This window comes from Tamandua tetradactyla, chromosome 9, assembly GCF_023851605.1.
Source record: "Tamandua tetradactyla isolate mTamTet1 chromosome 9, mTamTet1.pri, whole genome shotgun sequence".
NCBI lineage: Eukaryota > Metazoa > Chordata > Mammalia > Pilosa > Myrmecophagidae > Tamandua > Tamandua tetradactyla.
The window spans coordinates 4,148,777-4,170,585 of NC_135335.1; the positions used below are offsets into that span (position 1 = coordinate 4,148,777).

The 21,809-nt window shown below is 45.4% G+C and overlaps 1 protein-coding gene across 3 annotated transcripts in view; it reads right to left on the minus strand.

Moving 5' to 3' along the window:
• Positions 1–21,809, minus strand: part of CTTN (cortactin) — a 49,109-nt gene that overhangs the window by 11,780 nt on the left and 15,520 nt on the right. Inside the window, exons 5-13 of one of the 3 annotated variants that reach the window (XM_077115408.1) lie at positions 21,275–21,404; positions 17,111–17,221; positions 15,961–16,015; positions 15,376–15,486; positions 13,619–13,729; positions 13,000–13,110; positions 11,992–12,102; positions 10,547–10,602; positions 9,312–9,381 (exon numbers count right to left, since the gene is read on the minus strand). In XM_077115408.1, the coding sequence (XP_076971523.1) occupies positions 9,312–9,381; positions 10,547–10,602; positions 11,992–12,102; positions 13,000–13,110; positions 13,619–13,729; positions 15,376–15,486; positions 15,961–16,015; positions 17,111–17,221; positions 21,275–21,404 (866 nt within the window). Of the gene's footprint in view, positions 1–9,311; positions 9,382–10,546; positions 10,603–11,991; positions 12,103–12,414; positions 12,448–12,999; positions 13,111–13,618; positions 13,730–15,375; positions 15,487–15,960; positions 16,016–17,110; positions 17,222–21,274; positions 21,405–21,809 lie in introns of all 3 variants that reach the window. The other 2 variants (XM_077115409.1, XM_077115410.1) reach the window with 2 other exon arrangements.

The following is a 21,809-nucleotide window of genomic DNA, read 5'->3' on the forward strand; positions in this document are numbered from 1 at the left end:
GCAAGGACTGCAGGTAAAGGTCATGCAGAAATCGAAGCAGACAAAACTATTTGCAAGGGGTGGGGGTAGGGGGCCTGTAGGCACCAGGGTTCAGGGTGTACCTTGTACTTACTGTAAACAACTTGGATAGTGTAAAAAAAACCTGGGCCTGGAATTTCCTGAAGGCAGGAGAACTCCCCACCCCCAACGCAATGATCTGCTAAGGCTGCCAGGGAAAAAGGCAAAGTTTTCTAATTGTCTGGGTCACATCTTTAAGGGGAACAGATCTCTTCATTGGAAACAATTACAAGAAGGACTCAAAGAAATGACTGAGAAGTAGATTGGCCAAGGATGGTGTAGAGATATGATGAAATACCATGCTTCTACAAAAAAGGACGGAAGTTGTGAGGCATGCACCATGGTAAATGAACCTGTAGGACATCTGGTGAGGCAAAATAAGGCAGAAACAAAAAAGCAAATATTGTATAGTTTCACTTAAAAAAATACTTATAAGAAAACAGAGGCCGAGATTGTAAACTCTTATAGCAGTCACATTTAGTCCGCAGTGGTAAATGTTATTTCTGGATTTCGAGAGGCTTCTTTAAATATGTATAATCTGGTATTCAGAGATAAGAACGAAGACAGTCAGGTCAGGATTAAGGTAATTCAGAACACAGTTGTAAGGAAGAGATTGTCTATATTCTAAACCTCACCTGCTCTTCGAGACCAAAGGAAGAAAGGTTTATTTTGTCCAGAACCTAAATTTTCCGTAGCACATAATCTAACTCAACCTGTCTGGATAGATCATTTAAATGACTCAAACACAGGGAGCCCAGAGTAAGAGGGACAGCCTTTAATCCTGTCTAGTTTAACGTAGTGCCGATACATCCCAGAGGATATTAAACAGAAAATCAAAAAGTACTGGCAAAGTCCCTTGAGGGATGGGAGAAAAAATATGGAACTGTACCACTGGGGAAACCCCTGATACTGTGTCAAGCATCAGGGACACCCAAATCAATAGAACAACTTGATCTTGAGGTTTGCTCTTATGAAGCTTATGTATGTAGCAGAGAAGCTTAGCATACCTATAAGTCTGTGACTTCTGGACGACCTCTTTTATTGCTCAAATGTGGCCTCCCTCTCTCTAAACCCAACTCTGCAAGTGAAATCACTGGCCTCCCCACTACGTGGGATGTGACATCCAGGGATGAGCCTGGCCCTGGCACTGTGGGATCAACAATGTCATCCTGACCAAAAGAGGGAAAAGAAATGTATTGGCGGCTGAGAGAGTTCAAATAGAGCTGAGAGGCTACTCTGGTGGTCATTCATATGCAACCTTCAGTTAGACATTGCTACCTACCATAACCTGCCAAACCCCAATGAAAACCATCCCTGCCAATCCTAAAGAACACCTAGGGCACTGTGTAAGATTCCACAGAGGTTCTATGTACTAGGGTAATTTTTCAGATACCTATAACCTCCAGATGGGCCCTGGGCCAGAGAAGTCCTGAAATGCAGAGAGGCCAGCCTTTCCAGAACATCAACTAGTTCCATTCCCCTAACCCATACTATCAACAGCCCCTTCTAACATGAAAAAGTTAGAATGGTCATAGCCCAAATACCCCTAAAGAGTGGGAGAAAGATTAAAAGTGATGGTGGAGTTATACAGAGAAGGTACAGTTTAACAAGCAAGTATAACTGCTGAATTATTATACTGACATTTCTTTTAGTCTCCAGTATCTTAGAGCAGCTAGAAGTGAAAACCTAAAATTGTGGAATTGTAAGCCATGCCAAACTCTGTTCTATAACTAATTGTTGCGATGTGCTTTAAAAATTTATTGCTTATTTGTATATGTTATCTCACACATGCAAAAAAGTTAATTGTGATGATAAAAAAATAAAGAATAAAACGTTAAGAAAATTGAAAAAAAAAGGGCACAGGAACTCTCATCAATACTAGGACTAGCTTATCCGTCTTAAATCCCACACCCTTATTTAAACGGGAAAAACTTAATTCAACAGATCAAGCCTCATTCTGTATCACCTATGCCTCTTGAGGCCTCTTGAACTTTGGCTGAATATGAATGAACCAGTTAAGGCAACTATGGGGGGAGGGCTGGGTGCAGAGGGTTGGAGGGAGGGGACTTTGTTTCGAATTTTCTAATGGGCCTGGAGATCAGGAATGGTGGGCACAGGGGAAATGGTAAAGAATTAGCCATTTTTGCTCTGAGAATTCCCCGATTTAAATTTTTTTTCCCCAATATTATCTCTGAAATGGCAGCCACAGTAAATACATCATTTTTAAAGGATAAGGAGCCTTGGGATAGGGGTAACAGAATTAGATCTAATTGTGAAATCTCAGTAGGTAAAAGAAAATATCTTTGAGAGCTATGCAAAAGTTTTCTTGGTTTTATGTTTGGACAAATCAAACAATTATATTTTCCAGAGTTCGATAGTATGCTTTTGGGACTGGTCTTAATTTTAGGATGTTATGGGAAAAAAAAAAAAAACTCCAGTGGGGGTGGGGAGCAGGTGAATACAGCTGCAAAAAAACGCAGTGATGAAGTCTGGTCCTATTCGTGTTTCTACAACTTTTGAACCAACCAAATGCAATTTTATTCTACTTGGGCATGTTCTCCCTAAATTTATAAAAGTTTACTGATAAAATGAGCTAGAATTATATCCATTAGATTTTAAGATTGTGAAAAATGTAGGTTTGTATTTAATGAAATTACACTGTTATGTTGACAAACTTAAAGTACAATTATGTCTTGTAGGATGTTTGAAGACAGAGCTTCCGGGTCAAGTTGGTGCCTTAACAACATGCGCGTTTTAGTTCATCCTCCAGAACAACTACTAAATAACCAGAAACAGTACAGAACAGCTCCTGGGGCCACGTCAGTGACCAGACACACAGCGTACCCCAGTCTGGACCAGCTGGACTGGCTGCGAGCACCCCCCAGAACCCAGGGAGAGTCTGCCAAAGTTAAAGGTACCGCATCATCTTATGCTGGTGGGACCTGCAGTCAGACAAGCCCCACATGCTGGGCAGGATAAGAAAAACAGAGCCCAGAGACTTCACAGGAAAGTCTTTCAACCTGCTGGGTCTCACCCTCAGGGAAAACCGACAATGGTGACTCTTTCCTCCTGACAGGAGGCCAGTTTGGTCTGGGAAAATCTGGCTGGGGTCTATAATACCTAAGTAGACCCTCCTAAGTGTGTGTGGGGGGGAAGGCACCACACAAGCAGGGAAAGAAACAAGAAAACAAGAACTGAAAAATTCTCCTCTGGTAAACAAAACTTAAGCTAAAGGTCCAGATAAAGCTGAACGGATTGTCAAAGAACAGATAGAAAACAAATTCATCCAGCAAGAAAACCCTAGATAAAAGAAATGAAAGCACCATCTCCAGAATAAACTAATTAAGGTAATTAAATGCCTAGATGCCAGCAAAAAATAACAAATCACACCAGGAAAATTGAAGATATGGCCCAGCCAAAGGAACAAACCAACAATTCAAATGACATACAGGAGCTGAAACAATTAATTCAGAATGCATGAACAGACATGGAAAACCTCATCAAAACCCAAACCAATGAACTGAGGGAGGATATAAAGAAGGCAAGGAAAGAACAAAAAGAAGAAACTGAAAGTCTGAAAAAACAAATCACAGAACTTATGGGAATGAAAGGCATGGTAGAAGAGATGAAAAAAACAATGGAAACCTACAATGGTAGATTTCGAGAGACAGAACACAGGACTTCTGAACTGGTGGACGGAACATCTGAAATCCGACAAGGATGTTTGAAGACAGTACCAAAGATCTTTCTGGTACCTTAAGGCTGTGGGTATGGAAAATACACAGTGCATAGTTTGCTAGGAAGGCAATGTAGTTTTGTGCTCAAGAAGCCTTAGGACAAAGCCTGGGTGAACAAGGAAAGCTGAAGACATTTTTGGAAGTGAATTTTCTTTGTAGTAGTCAGTGGTGACTAAAATTTGATACACTTGTTTAAGGGAGTGTGGTTTTGTCCTAAGGGAAAATGGCTACTTTTAACATATAGGACAAGATCTGAATTGATATGGAAAGTTGTAAAGGGTTTGTGGAAATTAATTTTGATTGTCACAGACAATGCTGACTACAATATGATAGGACTGTTCATATTTTTTAAGAGCTTCCACATCTAACTGTATATTCATGCAAAACTAGAGTTTGGTTTTCTCTCTGTTAAAATAATTAAATTTTCTTGGATTATAAGCCTGCTCTTAATAGGGGTTATTCTAAACCAACTGCATGTCTGCCTAGAAGACCGAGTATATGTTACAGCAGAAGTACATCCTCCCTGACGTTTACGTTGACCTAACCTTTTACTGGCTATGAAAGTCAAGTCTTCTCACTTTTAAAGAACTAAGTCTTTTTCTTACATGTCATATTAACAACTCCAACTTTACTTTTTTTTTTTGTCCTTTTGATTAAACAGGGAATCACATATTGTTTAATAGTAACCCATTTTCCTCTTTAACATAATATTCAAGTTGGACAACTCTGACATTTTGTCTTTCCAAAACCAATGAAGGATATCTTTTTATTTCAAACTGTTGCAAAGGATTTGTTCTTTCACCTTACAAAAAAAAGAGGTGCCAGAAATAGTTAGGTTCTTTTGATATGTCATGAGTTGCACGGGAAGCACTGTAAAAATTAAAAGGAATTTTATAAACTGACATTAGTTGAATGTGTATGGATGAAATGTCATTCACAGAAAACTGCTGATACTGGACGACGTCCTTGCTGTCCATCTCACGTCCTGACACAGACCCACATGTACTGCAGCAGTACAGCGCTAGCTGTGGTTTTAGTATTTTAAAAAATCGCTGTATCTCACAGAAACACAAAATGTTCTTGTCAGCTACACTGTTTTACTCTGATGCTTCTCTGAAAGTGCCTGGAATCAGCTACAACAAAAAAGGGACTTTTAAAAGAGAAGCATGGCAAATCTATAAATTATGTTCTACCCATTAACTAATTAAGTCTAATAAAAATGTAAGGATAAAACAAAAAAAAAACTTCAGCTGTAGACTGCAATTATGACCTCGAAATAAGTTAACTGTCAAATGTTTTCTTATTTCTAGAAATTAACTTTCTTTAAATAAAAAAAATACTCATAAAGGAATTAGGACCTAAAGCCCCTGCAGCAGTCACACTCGTTCCTGAGCTTTAATCACTTCTGCATCCCCTGAGGGTGGAATCTAGTAGCTCCCTGAATTCGGGTGTCTGAGTGACATCTGAAACTTAACATTCTCCAACTCTAAAAGTGCTAAAGAAGCAGCATTAATTCTAAAAAGATGACTCTATACCACAACTGTTAAAAAAAAAAAAAGCTATAAAAACCCTTCAATTGAAGAGGTGAATGGGGCTAATCTAATTAAAGGCTAAAGTGAATCAAAATACAAGGTTAAAAAAGCAATATTATCTGTATTTTAAAACCTTTCTTTCTATGAAGGACAAAAAGAATTTATTTCATCGAAGTATTTTAAAATGTACTATAGCACACACTATCTAATTTAACCTGTCTAGTTGGTTAATTTAAACAATGTAACTCAGTTTTTATTTAACAAAGAACCTAAGATAGAGAATAAGATCTTAGTATTCAGTAAATATGCAAATAAAAAATATTTACCAAGTCTCTTCAGGGACTGGAAAAAAGAAAGCATAAAACTACTAAAATTCCCTACCTTGGGAATTCCTGCTATTCGCTCAAGCAATAATGGGAACCCAACTTAATAAAACTATAATCAAGAACCTTAGCAAAGTCTAAATCTAAGATCTACTTCTTTTTAAAAAACATAAATTAATCTCATTTAAGCTTGTAACAGGAAGACCTATAAAAATAAACTCTTACATAAATGCTGTCAAACAAAAAACATACACTAATAAGCCAGGTCCTCGATCCTGAGGCTGACACTTAGGAAACGTGATGGCGCCAGGCCTAAAGGTCACGCACTGAAAGCCTCCCTGTTACTCAGATGTGACCGCTCTGTTAGGCAGAACCCCTTCCCCACGATGTGGCCAACCCCTAGCAAATATTCCACCAAGTTTCCCCCAGCCATGATTTCCAAGAAACCCACTGCGGCCACCCCAGCCCATGCCCTCTCGCCCTCCAGCAACCGTAATCTTGAGATAAGCTCCCCTTACCCAGTATCCACCCTCTAGCAGTTGCCACGCTGCATGGCTAAGGTGGGCGTTTGAATTTCAAACCTCACCAAGGAAAAGCTGGCAACCCCCAACTTAGTCCCCTGGTTCCAAACCAACCAATGGAAAACTGGCAATTTCCCATTCCCAAGCTAGACAAAGAAAACCCACTGCCTCCCTCCCTTCCCTATTTCCTGTTAACCATCTACCCCTTCCCTTGTTGGGGGCTGTTGCCATCTTAGGCATCAGCCCACCTGCACACAGCTTCCCAATAAAGCTCCTTCAATCGAGTTTAGGTCTCTTCTCCTCCCTTCCAGTTGAGAAACCTATCATTAAGACAAACTGCAAGTAACTGACCACCATCCCCCTATGCAGGGCATGATTTCCAACCGTGGGATTGGCAATACTTTTGTGATCAAAAAGGGAAAAAGAAATAAGATATATTTATATATATGTATATAGCTAAGAGACTTCAATAGCTGCGAGATCAGTGCAGACGTTACTCTTAGGCGGGCCTCAGCCAGATCTTGCAAACGCTGTCCCTGAAAACCCTAAGTAACACTCAGACCCTATCTAAAAATCAATAACCATGTAATCATAAGCCTTCAACTCTTTTTATCTAAACCTATAATTTTCAATTTACTTATGAAGTTTATTTTCAGAGACTTATAGCCTCAGAATATCCTACACCAGGTAAGCTCCAAAACCCAGAGGTTCCAGTCTCATCCCTCTACTCTGTGAGGCTGACGCCCCTTTTCAGCATGAAGAAGACACAGTGGTCGATGTCCAGCAGACATCCATCAAGACTGAGGTATGAGCAAAAAAAGGGGGGGAGGGGTAATTATAACCTCAAAATTAAGATTAACAAATAATGATGAGTGAATCATTATATAGATGCCTTTTTCTTACATTCTAACATATGGTAGAACAGCCAAAAGGAAATATCTGAAATTACTGAACTGCAAATTGTAAAAGCGTACATCCTGACTGGCCCCTTGTATCTGTTTTACAACTTCAGTCTTATCACAAAGACAACCCCCTGATGTTAATAAAGGAAGATGACTAGAGAGAAGTTACTTGTTTTTATAATGGTTGTTTTAGTTTAGTTCTAGATTAGCTAGGCTCCTTTACATTTGCAAATTGTAGTTGTTTATACTTGTTATTGTAATGGTAACAACAACATCTCCCCCTGTTTGAATCTGTAAAAACCCTAACTCCTTAGACTCTGGAGACAGATTTTAGTCCAAATATGTTCTTACTTCACTTGTTAATAAACTCTTTCTCCCTCTGAAATCCCAGTGTCACAGACTGGCTGTCATGCACAACAGGCAGAAAACCCTGTAGGTAATCAGTATCGATGACATCAACACGTGTGACCGTGGGATGCTGTGTCATGGAGATGTCCGCGTGTGGAAGCGCAGCACAGCTCGTGAGCAGCATTCCCACAAGGATGTTGCTGGTGGTCATGCAGCTACAGGTGGGTGGGCCTTCGTGGTTCAGAGACCAGCCACAGCAAAGGAGAGTACCACGGTCACCTGAGGTTACTGAAATACCCTCCCTGCTGCTGCTGTTTTCAAAAGTGAAGTTACTTTTCATTAAAAAAATTTTATTAACATGTGCTTTTATTATTTTTAAATGCATTAGTAAAGTTCTAATATTTTGTTTTAATTTCTAAAATGGTAAATTTCAACAGATATAACCCATATAAACAAAAGCTCTTTGGGATTCTCGAGAATTTTTAAGAGTGTCAAAGGGTCCTGTGACCCCAGCATCTGAGAACTTCTGATCTAGAGGCATCCCTGGCAGGCCAACTGGTCACTGTCTGCTTCCAGCTGTAAAGTGACCACCTTCTATCATGTAAATGGTCAGGTCCTATTGCCCCAGCTAAACAACACTCTTCAGAACATGGCCTGCATCCAACCCCCAGCATGCCCAGCAGACCCTGGAGTAAAGGAAGTCTTGCACTTACAGCTGGCATCTCCCAAGCTTGGTCAAAGGCACAAATGAGAAGAAGACCTAGAATCTCTGCTTACACACCAACATGAACGATGCATTCCTGTGTCGCAGCGGAGGCTGACCGCTCAGTGGTCCAGCCAGGGCAATGCTGAGTGTGAGCAGTGGCCACCATGGGGTCTCCTTCAAACAGGCTTCCAGGAACCTAATACGAGCCCTTGCAGGTGGAGTTAACCCACCTTTGCTTTGGGGAACACACCTCAGAACAGACCTGCCTGAACTGCAGCACAGCCAGGGCTGAATGGAGCTTCTTAACCTCTGCAGGAACAAACCGCATCACCCATCAGGACAGTCAGCTCATTCTTTCTCGAAAACAGGCCAGAAGCTGAAGGGAACTGCCTGAAAATGTAGAGCTGTGTTCCAGCAGCCATGTTTCTTGAGGATGACTAAATAATGATATAGCTTTCGCAATGTGACTGTGTGATTGTCAAAACCTTGTGTCTGAGGCTCCTTTTATCTATCTTATCAACAGACGAGTAAAACAAATGGAATAAAAATAAATAATGGGGGAACAAATGTTAAAATAAATTTAGACTGAAATGCTAGTGATCAATGAAGGGAAGGTAAGGCACATGGTGTTATGAATTTTTTCTGTCGTCTTTTTATTTCTTTTACTGAATTGATGCAAAATTTTAAAAAATGATCATAATGATGAATATGCAACTATGTGATGACACTGTGAATTACTGATTATATATGTGGAACAGAGTGATCATAAGAATGTTTTGTTAGGTCGGGGGAACGGGGAAGGGCACTGCAACTGGAGCTGCAGAGGCCATGTCGCCCCTCCCAGCCTGACTTCCGGAACTAATGAACTGCCCCTTCCAGACATCACCTGACCTCCATCCTTAAAAGCTGCCTGAGCCAAAGCCCACGCGCACTCACCTCCCTCCATCTTGGGTTCGGTGAGTTCTGCTTGGGAGCGCAGGAATTCCCCCCCACACACACTTTAAATTTCTTGGTCTACCTTTCTTCTTTCTCACCCTTTCGCCTCCTAAACCTTTCATGTTTGTGTTTGTTTATTTTTATATTTAAAAAAAAATCCATTGATTATATATGCGTAGATCTATTTGTGGAATCTCTACTCTGTTCATTTGACCATACAGGGGCTTGCAGGGGTCTGGGAGGACTTACCAGCTTCAACAGGGACAGTCTTCTGGTAGGCAGAGGAGCCTTTTGCAACCTCTTCAAAGGTGGATGCATTCTACCAAGACAAGGAGAAAGCAATGAGGAAGACAATTACACTTTGTCCCTGCCCTGTGATGTGTTCCGTCCTATGAGAATGTTTAAGGCCTTCCCTGGCTCACACAAAACAATTAGAGGGCCCGGAGGTTTCATATCCCCCGTACTGGCTAGGACCACAAGTCAGCATGAGAATCAAACACGCATGTCTCAGCATTTGGCGCCCATAAATGAATGATCAGTTCTTCCCCATCCTCAAGCGAGGCTGGGCAGTTTTTCGGGACCCCAGAAGCCTCCTGCTCTGCCAGAAGAAGAGGGCACCCCAGCACATTCAGGGCAGGCCTGGCCTCAGCACCCACATTCCCCATAAGCAGGATCCCACCTTTTTGTTTCATGGGAGACCCAATGTGCCAAATTAAACCAACAGCTGGGACAATCCATTTAAGCCTGACTCCAACCTGAATACCAGGGTTAACTGACACCACTGACCAAACTCCATTTCATCATAAGCAAACATTTTCTGACGAATATCTGTGGCCTGGTCCCTGGTGAAGAAGTGGGCATTTCCCCCAGAAGCATCTTCAAGAGGCAGTGTTAGAGCTAACACGAGACTCCGGACCACTGCCATCCTACAGACCTCTGCAACCATGGGCCATCCCAGATCTGCCCTGCCCAGGACGGCACCCACTAACCCCATGGGGCTCCCGTGTTCCTCAAGTGCGGCTGACGTGATGAGGAACAGAGTTTTCAGTTAGGCTTTATTTTAATTAATTTATATCCAAATAGTAATATTTGCCCCCCACCCCCACCCCCAAGGTTGTCACTCGTCCTCGAATCTCAACATCCGCACTCCCGTCATGGCCCGGCTGCTTACGGCTGTCTGGGCCTCAGACTCCTCTATAATAAAGTAGAGACAAGAACAGCGTCTACCCCATTACAAGGAGCTGAGGAATAAGAAGCACATGAAGGACTGAATGAGCCTGGCACACGGGAAGAACTGCCGAGTGGTAGCTACCACCATCCCCATCACAATGAGACACACGGGGCTTAAACGGATGCGCTTCTGCAGCCTGAGCCAAGAGCTCGCCTGGGAACACCCAGAGAGCAGTGAGCTGACTCGCCAAGAGCTCTACAGGTCACCAAACCTACAGGCAGAAAGCACTCAACAATGGCCTTGAAATCATTACCTTATCCATCCGATCCTTTTGGACCCCGTACTTCCCGCCAAATCCTTTGGAGTAGTCTGAAATGGGGCACAACACAACATACACTTTATTTAGGTCGAGGAAAAGCATGGTGCCGAGAGCAGATGCATGCAAACAGATCCAGAAACAGCCTAAGGAAAACACACCAGCACAAAAGGGAGAGCAGTCCCAAATGACAAGCCTTTCCTTGCAGGGCAAGTTTCACATCTAGCCATGGAATCCAATCACAGGCAGGGGGAGGCCAGAGCAAACCCTGAGCATGCTTCCACATTCTTGGGGGTGATGGGAAGGGGACAGACTGCAGGCTAGCAGGAAAGAGCCAAGCACAGAGGTCGCAGAACAGGCCTTGGCAATGCACCGCTTCAGCAGCACAGACTTCCACACCAGCAACAGATGTACTGAGCACTGAAGAGGATCAATCACGATTGTTTACTTTTTAAAAGGAAAAAAATACATCATACGGACATTCTACCAGTTAAATACTGATGTGCTAACACAGATCTGAAATCACACCGTAGGGCAGGCTGCACATCACATGGCCCTACCCACCCCATGCGTGGGCCACTAAATCCGGAGGACCTTTACCTCCCCATGTCTCAGCACCCTGCCGTGACTTCCTACAGACATTACAGGATGGAGAACCTAAAGCCTGCCGTATTAGACGTTATAATTCTTCCAACCATGTGTCTAGGTTCCAGCAACTAAGCGTGAACTTTTAACTAAATAACCACTCCAAGGAAAAGACATCTGCCATGCAAGCCCCCAGTAAGTGCGCCTGGGACTCTCTCCTTTTGACCTTCTGTATAGGCTGCTTTGGCTTTGTGTGACGATGTCATACAGAGATGGTGTTATCAAAAAACAAAAAACACATCTCCCATGCTGGCCGCAAAAACGTCAGCATCAATGAAACAGAGAAGCCACACGGAACCCTTCTAGCTCACTCCCTGGGCCTCCCAGCCTCTGATCTTGAGGTTGACGATCTGGTTTCACCAAACGCGTCTCTCCCCACCCCCACACAGGCAATAGCAAAACAAGCTGGCGGAGGATGTGGCCAGGAGACCAGAGATACTCCATTCCAGAACGAAGGCACATTATGGGTAAAAAAAAAAAATGACAAAACTGATCATTTTAATCTAAAATTGATCATGATAACATATGCACAAATTTGTGATGATATTGTAAGCCACTGAGTGTGTACTCTGGGTGGCTTCTATGATGTGTGAATACAGCTCAATAAAATTGCATTAAAGAAGAAAAAAGGTGACTGGGAGGGAAACGAGTACAGTTCCAAGTGGATGGTGCTCTAGGATAGAACTGGGTTCAAAACACCCAAGCAGGGTGGGCGGCTGAGAGCTGGGGGACATAGGAAGTCTGTGCTGAATGCGGCTGCACTGAGCGGGGCTGGGGGTGCTGGGGGGCGACTATGCCTTGCTGGGACTCGTGCTTGGCCGGCTGTTCCTTGTAATCAAACCCCACAGCAGAGGAGTCCTGCCTCTCGGACTGAACACCAAATCTGCCTCCGAAACCAGTCTTATAATCTGAAAATCCACAAGCAACAGTGGAGAGGAAACACGAGATCGTTAGCATCAGGGGAGTACACGCGGGAGCAAGACACACGGCGCTGGGGAAGCGAGAACTCTGCAGCCGAGGGCCTCAGCCTTCGCTCTCAGGCTCTTAAACAGTCCAACGTCAGCTCAAAACAAAGAACAGAGTTAAACCGTGAACACTTCAGCCAACATTTTCAAATGGCCAGGATATTAAAACACATTTTAAAACAGGATTTTAAAACTGTGTGATAAACAATTCAGTAAAGTCACTCCATGCTTTGAGATTTGCTTCTAGGGTCCTACCCACACAGCAGAACAGGGACGGGACTCCTGTGTCTGTGAAGAAAGGGCACGTCACCCTGGCGGTGCTGCGCGTGCAAAGGGCCCTGGCCTCACCACCCGCTCCACAGGCAGAAACACTCCAAGTGCCCGGCCTTTACTTTAAGTCTGTTTCACATTAAAAGATTTTTCTTCCCTTCAGTCTACTTTCTCCAGGGATGGAGTTCCATTTAGGAAAGAAAGCACTTCAGGTTAGAAAGGAGGTGCTCCCTTCCATAAGCGGTAATGCACTTTAAAAACAAGAATTCACGCTGCTCTTTATGCTGTAATTTAAGAGCTAAAGAGTGTCCTTAGAAAGGCCAGGCTGATGCAAACACCACTCCCTTATAGTTGTGGCCCCACCTAGGAGAGGGGAGGGTTAACCCCGCCACTCGCCCGAGTTTTCCCAACACTGTGGGAGGCACCAGGCCGCTTCCAACAGTGAAGACAAAACAATCCTGTATTTACAGAAATACAGCAGACACAGAAAACAGTAACTGACCTACACATGAAGAACAAAAAACAGCGTTCTGAATTGAGCTCAAGTATTTGTAATGAAAATGAATATACCTTTTTGGGATTCATGCAGCTGCAATTTCTCCTGGTGGTCCCAGCCAAGGGCACACTTGTCTTGTCTGTCTGTCTGTACACCAAACTTGCCTCCAAACCCTTTCACGTAGTCTGTGTGTACAATAAAAGGCCACAATCTTAGTATTAACAGGTAGTCTGGTTAGCAGGGAGAAAGTAGGCTTTCAAGGCAGGTAAATATTCACATTTCTCTAACTGCACCCTTTCCTCTCCAGGTCCTGGGTAAGACTCATTCAAAGGTGTTACCCACCTTTTAAGTAACACCCATTAAAAGGACTTTTTTACAAAGAGTTTCTGGAAAATAACTTACAGTCTATAAACACACACGTGCAATACGTGGCCATCACTACAAGCAATATTGGTGGGGGTTTTGACCTCTCCAAAGAAATAGTGTAAGGATGTGATTTTCTTATGTAACAGCTGTAGTTTCTGGATTTGCTGTTCTAAAGTAAGAATTTAATTAAAAAGAGACATCCACTTTTAATTAGATGTAATTAATCTAATTAAGCAGGTTAGATTGTGGTGTCTTTCTCTTCTGTTTTGGTTAGCACCTGGCACATCAACAGTTATTGGCTGAAGAATAAGGTAAAACTGAAAACACCTTTCTGTGACTCGTGCTTCTCCGTTTTGCCTTGATACTCAAAGCCGACGGCACTTTTGTCCACTTTATCCTTGTCAATCCCATATTTGCCACCAAAACCTTTGGAGTAATCTAGAAGCAAGAAAAGTATGCTTTAAACACCAGCAGTGAAACCAATGAGCACTCTCCAAACTGCAGCAATCTCTAGAAAGAACCTTCATCACTTAGTGTAAAAAAAGACAAGCAAAACATCCCTTACGCTCACCGTAAGATCTCTGAGTAATAGAGAACAGTTACAGGTACTCCTTAATGTGTAGTAACATAAAGATGGAGAGGGTTCACTATGGCAGTCACGTGAATTACTGGAGCATCTTTCCTTCATTTCAGAAAACATCATGAAATAATACTCTGTCTGATAGGGCCTCTGAGACCAGGGCGGGCCACAGGAGCGCCCTCCCCAAGGTCATGCTGCCTCACCTAGAGAAGCAGGGAGAGGAGTGCCCAGGAGCACCTTCAAAGAACCAGGGTAAATATGGAGTATCTTCCAGAAATACCCATTGTATTCAAAGCTAAGTCATTCCACATGTGATTTTTACAAGGAGGCACGTGCCTATCGCAGGCATGTTAAAGGAAGAGAAGGAGAAACCCGCATTTCAAGGTAAAGCCTGGGTTCCCACAGCCCGTCCTGTCAGCACCTGGGCACGTGGCTGGACAACCAGATTTCTGGAGGCACACGTGTCCTTACTCCTCAAGGGTGCTGCCCGAAGAAAGTCTGAGAAGCACTCAACAGATTTAACAGCAGGTCTTAATTTAACAGGAAGGATACTGGACAAAGGGTGATGTTTAGCTCCATGTAAAGAGAAAGAAAGCAGAGTTTAGCTCAGTCCTGGGCAGCAGACAGGGACTGCAAACTCAAATGCCAACAAGGCAGCCTCTCACAGCAGGGCTGGGTGGTGTGGCTGGAGGGTGAGAGCAGGGGGCCCTAGCTGGAAGGGCATGGCAGGGCAGGCATGGACCCTTTCCACCAGGAAATGCACTGGGAACTGCTGGTGGCTGTTTTGTTTTGTTTTTAGAGATACCTCGATTTTTTTCTTGAGAACTCTCAATTTTCAAACATTGGCAACTATCTCAAAATTCAAATATGTAAGCCAAACAAAACAAGTGATGCAGAAGAAATAACAGCCCATAGTCTCTCCAAAAGGGTGCTGAATCTTTCAGAGACCACCTAAAAACAGACTCTTCACTGGAAAACAAAACTTTTCTGAATTGCTAATTTACAGGGTATGTATTGGTGAAAGGAAGAACCATATAGCTACAAAGGACAATTTGACAGTGTCTCCCAAAGTTTTAAGTTCCATTCCTAGGAATTTATTCTTTTGAATAATCACTCACGTATATGAAATACAAGTTACAAGAACATTCAGTGTGACCAACTTGTAACACCGGCAACAACCTAAATGTCCACATCCAAACGAGGAATTGTTAAATAAACAGCCATTTAATATACAGCAAATCCATCTGTACTGACACAAATAGCACACCAACACGTTTTAAGTTAAAAGAAAAAAATTACAGAAGAGTAACTCAATTTGTACAAGAAGAAAAAACCCGTCTTGGTAAAAGCCTGAGAAAAAGCCGGAGAGTTACACTCCACGCTGTGAAGTGGGTGCCTCTGGCTCTAGGGAGAGGAAGGTAAAGGAAGAGATTTTAAACAAAACAAGATGATCGGTTCCGATCCCACAGCGGTTTACCGAGGAGAAAGCCCCAAAGCCACGGACCTTTCTGAGACTCGTGCTTCTCTGTCTTGCCCTGGTAGTCGAAGCCCACGGCGCTCCTGTCCACCCGGTCGGCCTGCACGCCGAACCTGCCGCCGAAACCACTGGAATAGTCTAGGAAGACAGGGGAGGCGGCCGGGATCTGAGCCCCAGGAGCAACTCAACTGACGCTCTGTCTCAGTGAAACAAACCCACTTACAGAGACACACAGGGCGCTCTAGGCAGGTGAGAGGCTTCTGCTTTAGACAAAGGTTTTCAGAGAGAAGTGCCACCACCCAGGGAGGAGAGGGGCTGCTCAAGACCACGGGCGTGCTGGGAAAACAACCACCCAACAACTGCGAGGGAAGTTCTTTCTGTTTTGCCAACAAAGCAGCACTGCTCAGGTGCAGGGAGAGTGGCCTCTGCCGCCACAAGGCCCCCACAGGTGTCAGAAGCCAGTCAAGACCCCCTGGCCTTCATGGGTGCTGCAGAACAGGCCACGCCCTCCAAACACGACACCCAGGTAGCCCACCTCCCACAACGCACACCACCACAGGGACGAGTCCCACTCCTGGCCCCAGCCCAGCACCCTCCTGAGCGGCAGCTTACCTTTCTGCGAGGCGTGCTTCTCAGTTTTACCCTGGTACTCAAAGCCCACGGCAGACTGAGATTTAAAAACAAAAGGAAATTTTCAACACCTCCGTGAAAATTACTCTGCATTCAGAACAACACAAAGGATTTTTTAAAACAACAAACTATGTAATCTTTTTACTTTTTAGAAACACAAACCATGATTTCCTAAACTGCCTACAGGTCAAATTTGTGTCAAAACGTCTGGTGTTTTGAATTTGAGGGCTGTGAAAGAGAACCCAGCCAGCTCTGCTGGCCCAGGGCACCACAGCAGCAGGGAGCTCGGCTGCCTGTTTTAGCCACAAATGCAACCTGCAACAGCTCCCACTCGCAGGGGCAGAAGCTCGTTGTTAGGTAAGATCTACAAAGAGCTTCATGGATGACAAAAGCAGCAGCTTCCCCATGCCAGGCACAGCGCTGGGCGCCCAGCACCCACGGCCTGACCAGCTTCACACATGGCCGGGAGGTTTACTGCCACTGTTACTCGAGAGGTGGGGAACAGGGAACAACTGGGTCGGCCGTGGCAAAGCCAGAACATGGACACTACACTACAAAATGAAGACATTGACGACCCTGAGCCAGGAAGAACCCGAGAAGGGAAAGGCCTGGTCCAATCTGCTGAAGCAGCATCTGGACACAAAACCTGCAGGCCTAGAGACGGGTATGCCTAAGCACCCGCCCTCCAGGCTCTGAGCTTCAACTCAGCCCAGGGACATGCAGGCAGGACACATGGTGAGGATGGTCCACGTGGGCACATTCCTGGGACACACCTAAGGCGTGGATACCAGGGGGCCCTTACAGAAAACCAACCCTGGGCCCAGCAGATGAGGCGGTATCAGCACAGGAATTTCTATAGCCAACAGCAAAAAAATAAAAGGCCTGCGAGCTTCCAGGTCCTTGTTTCTGAGCCCAATTAATTATCTGAGAGCACCCCAAGGCAGAGGGGCTGGGGAGCCCTTTGGTGCAGAGCCCTTCCTGTAACCAGCTGTTCTCCCCCATCCTAGAGCCTGTGCATCCTTACATCGCTCTTAAGCAGCTGAAAGGGCTGACCTGGAAGCGAGCTCGGCTCCAGAGGGGAAGCCTCCCCTCTCCTGTCCCCCAACCCACACTGCTGTGGCAAGTCACTCACCTGGTCAACTCTGTCCACCTGAACTCCAAATTTGCCTCCAAAGCCCCGGACTGAGTCAACTTGCGAGCAGTGTTTGGAAAGCTTTGACTGATACTCATGGCCAACAGCCGACTGGAAAAAAGTTTTAAAGGTAAAACTTTCATGCACCCAACAGGATGGTCACATTTCCCTTCTTCCAACGGCAGCCCTGATGTGGGAACGTCCACCCTTTTCATCAGACTAACCGCATTCCGTATGGAAGCCCAGGTCTGTCTAAGGGACATCTCAAGGGCTGAAGGGACAGCCTAGGCTTTAGTGGCCCCAGGCCAAGGCTCACTGGGTTCCTCAGTTCCCTGGGGCCACCCTAAAGCCAGGCCTCACGCAGGGGCTTCTAACACAACTAGGTGGGAAGGTAGGATGGCACAGCCAGAAAATGCCCACGAACCGCAGGCCCAGTACCCTCAAAACAAGTCAGAAAAACCATTTATTTGAAGATTTTTGCCAATACAGCTACTCTATTATAAAGTGAGGTGCTTCCATACTACGAGACCCAAGGCCCAGGATAAAGATACGTTGCTGACAAACTGAAACATAAACATGCTATAACTTAGTTATAACCTGCATTCAGGTTCAAGTCTCCAGGCACATGTGGCCCCGTCAGGGCTGGGTCCTCGCACACATCTTCACCAACCCCATCCATACCCCATCGGAGAGGGAGCAGGTGCAGAGCTCACCTGGTCAGGGCCAGGCATCTATCACATGGCAACGCAGGGTGCCCATCCAGAGCTTTCCACTGCAGGATGCAGTCTGTCAATAAGTGTTCAAGAAGTGCTCTCACACCCATTCCTTTACTTACTACTATGGACCCCTCAGGGCTCAACCCCAGAGCAGAGTAGTTGTGCCAAGACCCCATGGCCCACAAAGCCTGAAATATTTAGTACCTGGCCTTCTGGGGGCAGTCTACCCACCCCTACGCTACCTGGTGCCCTGTACTTACTTATGCCTCAAAGCTCACGGAGCATTTCCTGTGCGAACTTAGAGTTGCCTTCTTGCAGCAGCATTTGCACGTCCTGATCTTCCCCTGTGCTGGAAACCTACCGCCCTGCCATTTCAGCCTTAAGTAGTGATGGTGGCAATGCTAAGCTCAGGAGATCTGGATGCCTGAACCACACTGCACTCTCCTACCATCCTGACCAAGTGGTTCCCTCATCCTCCTTAACACCTCCCATCCAAACGAGTGCCCCCAACTTGGTGTCGGGCTTTCATGGATGCCTTCAGAGTGGGCAGCAGTCAAGCAACTTCTCCTGGACCATAAGGACGCGGGCCGCGTGCACGGCTCTGCTCGGGTCCCCCGGACGAGCAGAAGGCCCGCCCGTAAGGACGCGGGCTGCGTGCACGGCTCTGCTCGGGCCCCTCGGACGAGCAGAAGGCCCGCCCGTAAGGACGCGGGCCGCGTACACGGCTCTCGGGTCCCCTGGACGAGCAGAAGGCCCATCCGAAGGAAAGAACGGTCGCTCTCGCTCCAGCCACTCACCACCCACCTACCAAGTGCCCCAACTAGAGCCACCTGGCACAGAGGTATCCCCACCACCAACGTCCTCCTTGCCAACAATGCCGGGAGCTCGCGGGGTTAGGAGCTGAATACAGTGGTGTTTTAGGCAATGATAGTGCCTAATCAAAGAGCGCCAATTCTTTCCACAGCCTAATGAAAAAAGCAGATCTCCCTTTAAACAGCAGAGCTGTGTTAACATTCCCCTCTGAATGCTAATTTTGAGGTCTGCAGCTAACTGCAAATCCTCTTAAATGAAGGAAAACTTCTGAAAACCTCTGTGGCCAGGTGCTGGCTCCTTGGGTCTCACCCTGAACTGGACAACTTGTGGCTCAGCAAAAAACCTCAACTAAGCAACAGAGACAGCCGTGCCAAAGGGACTATCCAGCATTTTAATCTGAAAGGAATTTTAAGAAAACCATTCTTCTGAAAATACAGCCAGTAACAGCTTGTCAACTGCGCAGGTTATCTAACGGAAACAGATTCTGAAAACTGCCTTTGTTTCTCCACTGACAACAGCTCACTTGCAAGCAAGCAGCCAGCACAGCGTGGAGACCCTTCCAGAGCCCAACAGGAGAGACGTGGGGTTTAAGGACACTGCTGAGACGAGGAAGGCAGGCTGCACAGGGACCGCAGCCACCCCACTCCCGGAAAGAAGGGTGCAGGGTACTCAGACGATGGTGCAAACGGAGATGCAGCCCCTCCTGTGCCTTCCCAGTCCAGGCTCCACCCGCAAATAGGCAAAGATGTGCTTGCCAAAACTGGTACTTTACTCTGAAAATCACATCTCCCTTATTCCCTCATTTCTTAATTTGTATATATATATATATTTTAATTTCTGGAGGAAAAGTTACAAACCGTTTCAGCCATTTACCGTTGGGTTTGGGACCTTAGCTATTCTGACACGGGTTTGTCTGGCCATGCTCACACCAGCTGAGGCGGGAGAACACTCCCTGGCGGTGTGGAAGGGGAGTGTGTGGACAGGAGAGTGCAGCCCTGGGCTCTCTGCGCACCTCCCAGGGAAGTGCTCCAGCTTGAAGGTCCCCTGCGTACCTCCCAGTGCCAAGCCAAGTGCAAGGCAAGGAGAGGATTCCCCACCCACAGAAAGCCGGGCTCAGAGGGGAGTCTCGGCAAAGGAAAGTACAGTGTGATGTGGCCGTGGCAAGAGCCGAAAGTGAAGAGGACAGGATAACGCGAAGCAGGCACAGGAAGAGACAGCCACGCCCTCACCTGGCCGAGCAAAAGGGGAAGGGGGTCCCAGGGAAGCTTCCAGGTCTCAAAAGCCCTCAGGGGGAGACCGAAGATGAGACTTGGACAAAAGGAAAGGTCTGAGCAACACCCAAGAACCCAGAAATAATAAATTTATTAATCAAATTCTTCTTTGATCAATTTTAATTATTTGCCCCATTTTAATTTTTCTAACCCAGAGATCAGGACCCCCAGTTTGTACAATAATGTCTACCTTAACTGCCCATAAACTCAGTGAGTGCAAGGCTGTTTTGTGCAGGCGAAAGGCTCTACACAAGGGGTTTCCAGTTTGGCTATTTGCTTGCTCTACTGCAAGCTACCAGACATTTTTTTCTTAGAATCCCCAAATAATTAATTATTCTCACCACTATTCTTATCTCAACGTCAAGAAGCCTCTGTGGTGAGGTCCTAAGTGACAAGGCCAATGTTCACAGTTCTTTTCTACAGATGGATCTGTAACCAACTTCAGAGTGAGGCTATTTTGGGGTACGGTTTGGGGTGGCCCAGCACAGCCCACCACAGATTATTCTCTGCTGGGAGATGGACAAAGGCATAGCTGACTGTGACACGGGCATGTATTTCCATGCCCAGCTCAGACATTTCACCCGATCTGTGCACCAGGGGGGAAGGTGTGAAATTACAGAGCAGAATCCTACACCAGCTGTACTTTGACTTCCACTCCTGGGACAAAGGTCAACATCTGTCAAGTCACAATGGCCTCCTGTTGCTCAGACACGGAAATCCATCCTGCAACTATGTTTCCAGAATTTGAATAAAGCACTGCTTTACGGAGAAACATGCAAACACACTGCAGCCAACCGTCTTCTCTTATTTAAGGAGAAAACTTACTGCCTCTCTCTTAGGGAACAGAGGCCTGAAGTTACTGTCAAAGGCTGATGTGACTGAGTAAATAACTTCAATTAACGTATCCGTGTAAGCCTAACTTGCATCACCGTCTGCTCAGGTAGTGTTCTCAGCCTTGTTGGTACTGATTTTTCACTGACTGCCACACCACTCTCCAAAGATCTCTAAGTGCATGAAGGATGTTAGTGAAGTTTGGGGCTGAATTTTCACATGATTTGTTTTCATTCTGCGGATCGTCCGCAGGCTTCCCAGCTGCCAGTTGGAAGAGCATGGGGTGACGATGAGGCCTTGTGGCCTTCCACCAGACCACAAAGCTGGACATGGGGGCCACTCTTTCACCCTGGCCCTACCCTGCACACCCTTCAAGCTGGAGCACTTTATGATTCAGTTAATCAGCAGAGAACTATTTTGAGTGATTCCGATCCCTCAACAAACTGACTCAAAATTTTTAAACTAAGAAGTTTTTCTGAATGACTTCTTCGTAAACCAAACCTGCTGGCAACCTGATTGAAGAGATGGCTTACTTTATCCATCCTATCCTGTTCCACGCCAAACTTCCCGCCATAGCCATGGGATGCTTTGGGTCCTGTTTCAAGTTCCTTCTCCTTGAGGATCTGGTGCTCTTGAAAAACATTCTCTCTCAGCTTGTGTATGCTTAAAAGGGAGAGAAAAAACATGAAAATAATCAACAAAATGTTTGTACATCCTTGCCTTCTAACAGTAAGTAAAGACAAATTACATTCGTTTTGTTACTTGGTGCTTGCAAAGTTTCAGTCCTTCTGTATGTTCTCCTTTTGGTCCTGCCAACTGGGACATCACCCCAGCAGTTCTCAGTCTTATGAAAGTGTAGCAGAAGGAAGGACACTCATGTCAATAGGTACCGTGAGGTCTTCCCAGCCTCCGCCAAAAGCAGCCATCTAAAACTCGAGCCTTCTCCATCAAGTGGAGGAAAGCTCCTCAATCTTACGCTCTAAATGACTAAGGGGGACTTGTTCTTTGAACTTCATCCCAGTTAAGGGGAGGCATAAGTTAAAAGTTCCTTTCCAACCATTCCAGAGA